Source organism: Bos grunniens, chromosome 23 (assembly GCF_055505025.1).
Source record: "Bos grunniens cultivar Pamir isolate PY7600 chromosome 23, Bosgru_T2T1.0, whole genome shotgun sequence".
NCBI lineage: Eukaryota > Metazoa > Chordata > Mammalia > Artiodactyla > Bovidae > Bos > Bos grunniens.
In genome coordinates, this window is record NC_141187.1 from 19,177,940 (window position 1) to 19,190,382 (window position 12,443).

Below are 12,443 nucleotides of genomic sequence, written 5' to 3' on the forward strand. Positions count from 1 at the left end.
TGAAGGGTACAGTCCATAGGGCTGCAAACTGATGCGACTGACACTTTCATATAGTTAATTGACTAAATTTTTTTTTCTGTACTTTAATTTTTTGTATAATTTATTTCCATATTTGCTTGAAATCTTAGCACAGTATTTGAGCCAGAAGACTTTAATAAAGTTTGAGCTAAATTAAATAAAATTGTTCACATTAAATGGAAGCTTTGCAGTTTTAAAATCTTTGGTATTTTGGGAATAATAAATGACTCAACTGTGTGAGGTGAGGTAATTCCCAGATGTAAGTCATACTAAATGTGCCTTGATGACTAATTAAACACTTTCTGAGCCTAAGTGTTATGTTGTTACACCAAATTGGAAATTGAATTTCCATGGCGTGCAGTGTATAGCTAATTGAATTATCTTAGCCGATGAAAATGATAATTTGTGTGACTAATTTTTTTAAAAAGCACTGCATATATTAATTTGAAATTCTTTGCTGTTAAGGTTTTTGGAATGTGTATTTGAATCCACATGTGACTGGAGTGTCTAATGTTGCTATGTTTGGAACACACTGAATTATAGTATCAGGAACTTGCTGCAACTAACTTATGGATTTAGTTCACTTATTATTGGAAATGAGGACATTTTGGTAGGCCTAGCTAAGAGAAAACAGCTGACACCTAGCTTCAGTAATGACATTGGCTGAAACAGAATTCTCCATCCTGATTGCCTCCTGCCATCTAGGGGCTTTAAAAATACAGTAGTCTGAGACCATATAAATAAGAGTCTCTGCAGTGATAGATTTTTAAAACTCTACAGTTAACTTCTTAAATTTACATACATACATATGTCACTCAGTCATGTCTGGCTCTGCAGTCGTGTGGATTATACAGTCCATGGAATTGTCCAGGTCCGAATACTGGAGTGGGTAGTCTTTCCCTTCTTTAGGGGATCTTCCCAACCCAGGGATCAAACCCAGGTCTCCCGCTTTGTAGGCTGATTCTTCACCAGCTGAGCCACCCGGGAAGCCCAAGAATACTGGAGTGGGTAGCCTATCCCTTCCCCAGGGGATCTTCCTGGCCCAGGAATTGAACTGGGGTCTCCTGCATTGTCAGCAGATTCTTAACCAGCAGAGCTATCAGGGAAGCCCCTTTTAAGTTTAGCTGGGGTTGAAGAGCATTGGCTTAAAAAGATGTACTCTAGTACCTGTTACTTGGTGTGGTGGTCCTAAAGAGGCAGACTGCTCACTTAAGAAACAGCTGTCTTTTCCTTGCTTTATTTCCAGGAAGAGATCTCTGTCATTTTTAAAATTAAAGTTGAAATTTAAAAGAGGGTTTTAAACTGTCATCCATAGTCCCTTGGTCCATTAGAGAGGAGAGCAAAATGGTTAACCTCTTAGTACCTATAATAATTGGAATCAGAGCTAACATTTGTTGACTGCTTGCTTTGTGCCAGATATTACTGGGTGGCTAACGGCTTTTCTGTACTTTATATAGTAACTTTTAGTGATAACTGCCATTTTATTGATGGAGAAGTGGAAATACAGAGGTTAAATAACCTACATTAACTCAAAACAGCTGAGTGACTCACTTCACTCCACGGCACTACTGACTTGTTCCAGTATTTCCTGACTCTTAGTAGATGTATCTTTGCTGTGGAACTCACTTTAATTTGTTTATCTGTTTGAGGAAAATGGCTCTTTTATAAAGGACATTATTTATTAATGGATTTAGTCTTTAAGTGCATTGCAGAGGAATAAAAGCTTATTTTAACTTTTATAAAATGTTGAAGATAGGAATGGCTTTAAATAAGCTTTATGTTAATTTTCGATCCATCTCATATTCTTAAGGGACACATAAAACATGTCCCTTCCCTGCCACCCCCTGTGCCCTGGGCTTATTTGACTTTGGCTTCAATAAAGTAACCTGGAGATGGATAGGTATGAAGTACTACTTTTCCAGTAGAAGTGTACTTTATATTTTGGGGAACATGGCATTTTTTGCTCTTCTTACATATTCTAAAAAAAAAGAAAGCATTGAGATTGACATGTTTATTTTTATATCAGACGTAATGCTTTGAAGTGAATGTTTAATGGAAAGCTATATATTTGTTTTGGTGATTATATCGTTTCTAAGTATTGAAGGAAACATCCTATGAACAATTTTCTAATCAGTGTTGTCTATTTGACAGTGTTTTCCCATGGTACCACTTCTACTTATTTACCGCCTCTCACCCTCACATTTAGTATTTCAGAAAAAAAATTGTCACACTGTCTCCCTTGTTACAGGGCACTCTCAATTATATTATTGTGAATTACAGAGTGTCATTTGGGTATATGTTATCCGGAAACTACTTGGCTTTGATTGCTTTTAGAAGTCACTTGATGGAATCAGTTTGGAGGGTGGTAGGAGAGAGGAAAGAAGTTGCAAGGAGAAATGGACACAAAGAAATTTATACAGATTTAATAATTATTCCTGAGGCTTTGACCTCACAGTTACAAGTGTTGTTTGTTGGAAACAAGTGTTTGCAGATCATGGTGAAGTGAGGACATTGTTGGATGTAGAATGTACACCCAGAGAAGGCGTTATACTGATGGAATTCTGCGTCACAGCCTGCTGCCTCTCAACTTTTCCTTGTACCCTCTAAACTGAGGCTTTCTTGTAGCAGCTCTAGAATTTTGTTGAAACCTTCTGCTAAGTGTCCCTCTCCAGTTCTTTTTGAATGTATATATTAAAAATTTTTTTCACCTAATTTTAGAATCATCTGAGAGGCAACTCACTTGTGCTCACTGTACATATTTAATAGGAAAATTGTTATTTCTCTTAATTTTATGGAGTCTTTTTGCTCCTCAAAAGTTAAAAACATTTTTGTTGTTGTTGCCAAATGTGATATTCTCTCCTTTATGGGTTTTATGCCAAGTTTACGATTATAACTTTATAAAAATAATCTAGTAATTTTGTACTTTTGAGGGGATTGTTTTGATCACAGCTGTGGTATATTAATTGAGTATTATTCAGTTATTTTAAATGTGCTTGATGTATAATATATAGAAGTGCATTTTTGAGATACAGATGGTGGAGATATATCGCTGCCAGCCCCCAAAACTGCCAGCCTCAGGATTAATGATACCAGGAGTTATTTTTGGAGGTAGAAATTAGTTTTCCCCATACTGTGAAATTCAAGCCTGCTTTGAGTTTGGATCATGGGTGAAGTTATTATGAATGACTTATTTGGGATTAAACTGTAAAACTGTTCAAGTGTAAGAGAAACCCTTCCTTAAGCCTAATTTTGTATTATGGTAGTTGAAGTATAAGAATAATGTACTTTTTTTTTTCCTTTTCCATTGTGGTTTATAACAGGTATTGAATATAGCTCCCTGTGCTATAGAGTATGATCTTGTTGTTTGTCCATTCTATACATAGTATTTCATATCTGCTAACCCGACACTCCCAGTCCGTCCTTCTTCTACCCCCTCCCCCTTGGCAGCCACACGTCTGTTCTTTATGTCTGTGAGTCTGTTTCTCTTTCATAGGTAAGTTCATGTGTGTCATATTTTAGATTCCACCTAAAAGTGGGATCATATGAAAGCGGTATTCTTTGCTCACTGTGATAGTCTCTAGGTCCGTGCATGTTGCTGCAGATGGCATCATTTCACTCTTTAGTGGCTGAGGGGTACTGCGTCGTGTGTGTGTGTGTGTGTGTATAGATACAGATGTACGATATTGTCTTATCCGTTGATGTGTCAGTGGACATTTGGGTTGCTCCCACGTCTTGGTTGCTGTGCATCGTGCTGCTGTGAGCGTAAGGGTGCGTGTGTCTTTTTGAATCCGGATTCTGTCACGGATGTGTGCCCGGGAGTGGGGTTGCTAGATCGCATGGCGCCTCTGTGTTCAGCTTTTGCAGAACCTTCATCCTGTTTCCATAGCGCTGCATCAGCGTGCATTCCCACGAACAGTGTAGGAGGAGGGCTCTCTTCCTCCACACCCTCTTCAGCATGTTATTTGTAGACATTTTAGTGATGGCCATTTTGACCAGCTGGTACCTCATTGTAGGTTTGATTTGCATTTCTTTAATAATTAGTGATGATGAGTGTTTTTATGTGCCCCTCAGCCACCTGTAAGTCTGTTTTGGAGAAATGTCTGTTTGGGTCTTCTGCTTATTTTTTAATTTTTTATTTGTTTTGCTATTAAGTTATGTGAGCCGCTTGCATATTTTGGAAATTAAGCCCTTGACAGTCACATCATTTGCAAATATTTTCTCCCAGTCCTTAGTTTGTCTTTTCATTTTGCTTATGGTTTCTTTTGCTCTATAAAGGCTTAAAAGTTTGATTTGGTCCCATTTGCTTATTTTTGCTTTTGTTTCTATTGCCTTGGGAGACTGACCTAAGAAAACATTGGTATGATTTATGTCAGAGAGTGTTTTACCTGTGTTCTCTTCTAGGAGTTTTATGGTATCATGTCTTATCTTTAAGTCTTTTAAGCTATTTCGAGCTTATTTTTGTATAAGGCATGAGGGTGTTTTCTGATTTCACTCAGAAAACTTACTTGTGGCTGACTTACTTGTGGCTGTGCAACTTTCCCAGGACCGCTTGCCAAAGCGACCATCTTTGCCTTATTGTATATTCTTGCCACCTTTGTCGAAGGTTAACTGTAGGTGTTTGGGCTTGTTTCTGGGCTCTCTGTTCTGTTTCATTGATCCATTTGTGTTTTTGTGCCAATACCAGTGCTCTTTTGGTTATTGTAGCTTTCTAATATTGCCAAGTCTGAGAGGGTCATGCCTCCTGCTTTGTTCTTTATCCTCAGGATTGCTTTGGCATTCTGGGTCTGGCATATATGGTTCCATATAGATTTTAGGATTCTTTGCTCTGTGTGCATGCTAAGTTGCTTCAGTCATGTCCGACTCTTTGCAACTCTATGGACTGTAGCCCTTCAAGCTCCTGGGAAGGCCAGGTGGCTTTGCTCTGGTTGTGTGAAAAATGTCATAGGTGATAAGATGGGGATCGCATCTGCTGTACTTTTGCTTTGAGGCAGTAGATGAGCGGTCGTGCCTTTTTTGTGCTGTTATTGAGCCTGCTTTTCTCATGATACGATCTCCCCCTGGCCCCCAGATAAACAGGGGCCACATGACAACAGAAGCCAAGAGAGCCGCGAAGATGGAAAAGAAGATGAAAATTCTGCTTGGGGGTTACCAGTCTCGCGCGATGGGGCTCATGAAACAGTTGAATGACTTATGGGACCAGATTGAGCAGGCTTACTTGGAGTTACGCACTTTTGAAGAACTCAAGAAACATGAAGATTCTGCTATTCCCCGGAGGCTAGAGGTACCATTATTGCCTTGCAGCCCTACTTAGCTCTGAAGAATAATCAGGGTTTCCCTCTTTTCCCTGCCTGTGGAGGCTATCGTTTGCATGTGACATTGTCTGGCTTTTTTTCAACGAAAGCCTACAATTTTTGACTTATCTAGAGTGACCTGTGTGTAGATGGATAGGCCAGGCCATTGTGGATACAGAGGCTTTTCCTTTACTAATTTTTTGTTTTCCATGTAGAAACACTATGAAATAAGTAACCCTATGATTTCCCCCCCTGAAACTTAATTGCATCCCATTCATACAGCTCTCTGAGGTAATTAAACCGATGTCTTTTTGTTTTGTAATTTAGAATGCTGAGAATATAATATGGCTAGTCATCCCAAAGCATCAAATTCCTTTGGCCGGATTTGGTTTAACTTTATTTGCCAAATGTGCATGAAAGTCCATGCCCAGATAAATGGCAGCCAGGGCTTATTTAAGTGCATGGTGGGTGTTATAGGACAGTGATGGCTTATTTATTTGAGATAGCAGAGATTTTACAAATGCTGGTACATGTATGACCAAATCAAAGAGTGGCCACAGCACTGGGTTTTTTAGCAAAAGTAGTTGCTATTTTTATTTCTCTTTGGGGAATACTTAACTGTTGAGAGTGTTGACCTAACTCAGCTGTTTGTAAGATTATAAAGTACCATAAGATATTTTTAATTTTCAGTGCGCTTACCTATGAAATAATTAATGTTTTTATTTCTTCAAGTGTCTAAAAGAAGATGTTCAGCGACAGCAGGAAAGAGAAAAGGAACTTCAGCATAGATATGCTGATTTGCTGTTGGAAAAAGAGACTTTAAAGGCCAAATTCTGAAGCATATTCTCTCACAAGCTGAATTAATTGCTGGTGTTCAGACCCTGGAAGGCTGAAACTGCTGTTTATCTTCATTGACAAATTTGCCCACCATCTGTGGTTTTTTGATTGTTTATTTTAAATGATACCAATCTTATGCATTTATGTGTAAAAACTTTAACTCCACAGGACATTTTAGGGTTTAAATTATTAAGACGATCATTCTTTTAGCAGTGTCTTATTTGCAAATTTTTTTAGTTTTGACCTTTAATTTTAAAAGCCTGATTTTAAAGTGCTGCCTGTGAGTAAACTCTTGAATAAAAACAAAATATAAACAATTGAGAATGTAGCCTTTGTTTGAAGTAGATACTTTGAGTGCCCACAAAGCAGCAGATACATACTATGTGTCATAATTAAGGAGTAACTCTTGGATAATAAAAATGGCAGTCCAGTGTCTTAATTTAAATCCGTAAGAGGCAGTCCTTTTGTGGCTTTATTAGTTTTGACCATTTTTGCATAGGATGATCATTTCTCTATACACTGACAAGAAAGGTTAACTTTTTAATACCTCAGTTTTGTTTTTTCCCCCAGTATAACTATCGGCAGGTCTCTTCTCTGTCCAGCTACTTACACAGAAAGGACTAGATTAGGACTCAAAAGATTTAATTTTTCTTGACTTGTTATTGTCTTGTAAATAGTTTTTTTGACAAAGGTATTTTAAAGATTAATTCCAACCATACTATCAAATTTTATTAAAGCTCAATGTATATCTTAACAAGTCAATCACACAAGTGTAGAGTTTGGGGAGTGTGTAGAGGTAGAAAGATCTAACTAATAATTCATATGAAATCATTATTTGGCTACAAGTTCAAAATAAACCAGTGATATCTTGGACTCACCAAAAAAGTTTGCTTAATCTTAGACTGCTAGGGATTAAAGGGAGCAGATGAGGGATTCATTCATCAGATATTGTTAACTGTCTAGCCAGTGTCTGAGTCCTGGAGATAGCCTTCCGGTTTTGTGGAGTTTACAGTCTATTGAGAATGACTGACAGTGAAAATGCAGGGAAGAAGAATGCTCTTCTTACACACCAGGACTTTTTTAGAGATGACGTGTTATTAAGACAGAGTTCTTGCTCTCACAGAGGTGACGTTAATGGCAATAAGTACCAAACGGGCAAGTATCAAATCATGAACTTTAGATTCAATGGAGAGAGTTAAAATAGGGTGACGGGACACAGTGACTGAGTGGCTACTCTAGGAAGATCAAATGAGCTGTATTTGGCATCTTAAAAGGAGCCATCTTTGTGAGGTTCCAGGGAAGAGCGATACCAGCAGAGTGAAGCGCCCGCACAAAGCGCCTTTGGTGTGTTTGAGGAGCAGAAAGGAAGACAGTGAGACTTGAGTGTTAACAATGGCATTTGTATGGGATACCTGGCTGGATAGGGCCACTCAGGAGGCAGTGGTAAGGAACTTGGATCTTACTCCGTGATGAGAAGCTAGGAGAAGATTCTATGCAAAGGAACGACACAATCAGGTTTATTCTGTGGATATACGATATGTCTCACCAGGCTGGAGATAAGGAAGCTGGTTAAACATAGGAGCCTGGTGCAGTAATCCAGGCAAACAACAATAGGGACTCAAACTAGGGTGGGGCCCGTCCTGATGGAGACAGGTTGGAAGAATTTGAGCAGTAATGATTCTGTAGTCTTTATAAATATATTTGTATTTTCTTCATATCTAGTCACTTCTTTGACTTTTTTTAGTTACCTCATATTCTAGTGCTTTTTTCAAGAACTTCACGTTTTGTTTTAGGAAATATTTTGACATCTTCTATGGATAATGATAATGTTGTTTCTTCTAATAGTTCTAATTTTTATTGCACGTTTTGGTGGCTGAAATGTTCAATAATCATGATGATGGTGGTGGTAGACATTATATTTCTGGTTTTAATGGGTATGTCCATGGTGTTTTACCTTTAGGTTGGCTGTTTTGAGTCAGATATTATTTTCTTTAGAAAGGAAACACCCTCTTTTTAGATTTTAAAGAATTAGAAATAGCTCTGAAATTTTGTCAAATACACATTTTAGGTATCTCTTAAGATCATACAGTTGAGTTTTTTTTTTTTTTTTCCATTTGATTTGTTGATGATGCTTTGATAGATTTTCTAACCATCTTTGAACTCCTGGACTTAGGTCAGTTAAGTAAAGAAGATTTTTTTTTTAAAGATTAGTTTACTTCTTACGTGAGCTTGAGTTACATGGTTTAAAAATAACTGATCAAATAATAGTTACTTTGTTCTCAAAATTTGAAGTAATGCACGTACTTGTACCCTAAAAAGTGACCAAGAATTGCATCATTTCGAAGCTGGCAGTTCAGCTCTGTCGGCTGCTCATGGTTTTGGCCCTTAGCAGTGCAGCCTTGGCTGTTCATAGTAAGCAGACGCGCCGGTGTCTTTTGTTACTGTCCCATAATGCCTGGGATTCTTTACCAACATCTCTGAGGGCAGTGTTGGGTGGCTGTTTTAACATTCACTTTTATTGTATTCTCTTAAACATGCGATCATTTGGTGGTGGTGTTAAAACTAGTGATCAAAAGCATGTTCAAGTTTCAGTAACTTTGGCACAGAAATGAAAGTGATGAAGACCCAAAAGAAACCACCACTATGAGTGAGAGCCCTCTTTGAAATATTAGAAATAATGGTGAGATAAGAAAAAGCAGTCTCAAAGAAAAAAAATTACACTACAGTGATTGTAGACTTACACTCACCAACCATGCATCCTCTATCTTTACATTAGTTTCCCTGGGAAGACTAGCGTTGAAATATGGGATGTCCTTCAGAATCCATTTCTTCTAAAATGTGACTGCCCTATTGCTACTATAGAATTTGATTGGCTAATATTTTATTTAGGAAAATTGCCTTTTTACATGAGAGTTTGGGCTTTTGGGCTAGCGTCTAGGTTTTGAGTTAGGCATTTTGCTAGCTCCATAAAGTGAATAGGATACCTGTATATATTTTACTGTATATTAAGCTGTTACATTATAGCATGAGAGTGATTTGTTTCATGAAAAATTGAAGGACTGTGCTTATAAAACTTTTGAGTTCAGACATTTTTTAGGAAATAAATTATTCATAACTCCAGTTTCTTTTGTGGCTATTAGTATGTTTTTAAAATTAAAAAAGTTTTTTGTTTTAAAATGTATTTCTTCTTTTGCATTTATTAATCTACTAAATTTAAGTATTTTATACTTTCCCAGAAAACTTTTCATTTTGTTGAAATTTAACACATTCGATACTTTTAATAGAGAATAAAAAAGTCTCTTTTCTATTAAACTTGATACTTGTAAGAAATTTATCTTTTCTTAGTTCTACCATTTTCTTTTCCTTGATTAGACTTTCTAAAGGTATCTTTTTTCTCTTAAAAAAGAAAACTGGATTTGTTTATCAATTATGACTTTGTTTTAAAATGTATTACTTTCTCATTTTGTGTTTATTATTTCCTTTGTTTGCTCTAGATTTTTTTCCCTGTAACTTTTTAAGTCTGGTACTTTTTTGTTTATATACAGTTGAATATGTTCAAAGCTTTTCCTTATCTCCAATTTCAAGTATGTTCACATCCCAGCTATAATTATGTGTTTTGCTTTCTAAGTAGTTTATCTTTGTGTTTTGGTTTAATAGCTAAGAGTATTTTAAAATTTCTATGTGATTTGCCTTTTTAAAAAAAAAAAAAATTTTTTTTTGCTACTTGTAGAATATTTACCTTGACAGTAAATATGGCTTATTTGGTTTCATTTTTAAAGAATTTATTGAGACTTGGGGCCTAGCATTTTTGAAGAGTGTTCTGTGGGTGTCTTGAATGAAAGTTTATTCAATTTGTGTGTGACAGAGGTGAATGTGTATCTGTTCAACTACTTTAAGTCAATTTTCATTTTCTTATTTTTTTAATAAACTACCATAGACTAATAATATTGTCTTAGAGTCTCCTATTACAGTTATTTCTCTGTTTCGTCTTGTCTAGCTTTTGCTTTGTGTATTTTGATAACTGTTACTTAGTATATAAATACCTGTGTCTGTTAGGTACAATTCATAGGGAAGACTTACTAATGTTATTCTTTGTGTCCTACTTAAGCTTTTTGTCTCGACTTTTACTTTCTTTGATATTAGAATATTTATCCTCTTTGCTTATATTTGCTTGATAAATTGTTACCTATCCTCTTATATTTAGCTTTCATATAATTTCTAGTTGTGTCTTAAACAACGTGTCTTATTGGATTTTATATTTCAACTCATTTGTAGAGTCTCTGCATTTTAATAGGAAATCTAATCCATTTGCTTTTATGTTAGTTACTGACTTGGGTGTTCTGTGATCCTATTTTGTGCTTTCTCACTGATTCCTTTAATTTCCTAAATGAGCTGTAATTTCCTGGTTTTAATTTTCTTAGCAATTTAAAAAATATATATCCTCCAAAAAAAAAGAAAAAGAATTTACATCCTCTTGTAAATTTTACTGATGATTGTGTTATCATTTAAGGTTCAGGATCATTCAGAAGAAGGAAATACCAGTAATTTGAAATACCAATAATTTGAACAGGGAACATTCAATGTGAAGAATTATTAACTACAGGTGGCTCAGTGGTGAAGAATCCACCTGCCAATGCAGGAGACGTGGGCTCAGTCCCTGGGTTGAGAAGATCCCCTGGAGGAGGAAAGGGCTGTCCACTTCAGTATTTTTGCCTAGAACGTCCCATGGATGGAGAAGCCTAGCAGGCTCCAGTCCATGGGGTTGCAAAGAGTTGACACGACTGAACACAGCCTGCAGCACAGCTAATGGGATTACCCACTAAGAGAGGCTGATATCTCTAAAGAATCCCTGAATAGCAGATGTAGGGAGCAGCCATTACTGGTAGACTGAGAGAGCCCCCGAGGAAGGAACAGACTTGTGAAAGAGCCCTTTCCCTCCTCCCCCAAAGCTGAGATTCAGAAGACAGTGTGGTGTGGCTCACTGGGTAGAGAAATTTGCTTGAAGTGCCACAGTTTAAAATGGCAGGCAGGGTGTTGGGGAAACTCGCTAGGAAGTCACTTGCTGGGATGCCTGTGATGATTGGAGCGAGGCTGCCTCTTGAGTGGCTGGCTGAATTCTGGAGAGTGTGTGCCACTGGCCAAGAAGCCTCCTGCTGGCAAGAAAGCCACATGCTGACAATGATAGGAACAAGGAGGAAAAGCAGCAGAACCGGGGTGAAGCCACTTGCACTTCCAGCACCCCGCCGGTGTCGCTGCTGAAGGAGGAATGTTCATAGGCCGCAACTCCAGTGTCACACTCAGTGCAAACGGGTGGATTTGGAGCTGGCTCAATAGCCCATTGTTTTTCAGGCTTTTCTACTCAAGCCTGTATTTATCTTAGCAGCTGAGTAAAGAGTGAAGCTGTTGTCTGAACCACTTTTAATTCCATTAACAACATCTTTATGTCTCTGGGGAATCTCGTGTATGTGTCCTATTTCACTATTCAGAGCTATTTTATTTCATCTTCTTGTCCCTGATGGATAATCTTTAGATTTGAATCCAAGATTTTTATCTCTGCCTGGCCCCTTGGGTTTAGGGTATTTGTTCGAAGTGTTACCTTGATTCCTTCTTCTTCCTCCTTCACTCCTGCATCCTTTTTTGTCCTCTTTACTCCACATTTGCAAACCTAGACAGCATATTAAAAAGCAGAGACATTATTTTGCCAACAAAGGTTCATCTAGTCAAAGCTATGGTTTTTCCCATAGTCATGTATGGATGTGAGAGTTGGACCGTAAAGAAAGCTGAGTGCCGAAGAATTGATGCTTTTGAACTGTGGTGTTGGAGAGGACTTGAGAGTCCAAGGAGATCAAACAAGTCAGTCCTAAAGGAAATCAGTCCTAAAAATTCATTACAAGGACTGATGCTGAAGCTGAAGCTCCAATACTTTGGCCACCTGATGTGAAGAACTGACTCATTGATAAAGACCCTGATCCTGGGCAGGCCTGAAGGCAGGAGGAGAACGGGACAACAGAGGATGAGTTGGTTGGATGGCATCACTGACTCGATGGACGTGAGTTTGAGCAAGCTCTGGGAGTTGGTAATGGACAGGGAAGCCTGGCGTGCTGCAGTCCATGGGGTCACAAAGAATTGGGCACGACTGAACTGAACTCTACATTTGCACCCGGAAATGAAGCCAAGAGAGGAGTTCAGACAATACTCTATCCTTAAAATTTTTGTTTTTATCGGTAATAGATGCATGTGTTTAGAATATCACATTCTGGAATGGTGGATTATTTTTTATATTTTTGAATTGTTTTA

At 37.6% G+C, this 12,443-nt stretch overlaps 1 protein-coding gene across 1 annotated transcript in view; it reads left to right on the forward strand.

Moving 5' to 3' along the window:
• CDC5L (cell division cycle 5 like) overlaps nucleotides 1–6,463 on the forward strand; it is a 40,466-nt gene extending 34,003 nt beyond the window's left edge. The window contains exons 15-16 of the mRNA XM_086371898.1: nucleotides 5,087–5,299; nucleotides 6,042–6,463. Of these exons, the coding sequence (XP_086228024.1) occupies nucleotides 5,087–5,299; nucleotides 6,042–6,146 (318 nt within the window). The 3' untranslated portion in view covers nucleotides 6,147–6,463. The remainder of the gene's footprint in view (nucleotides 1–5,086; nucleotides 5,300–6,041) is intronic.
• The last annotated feature ends 5,980 nt before the right edge of the window (nucleotides 6,464–12,443 follow it).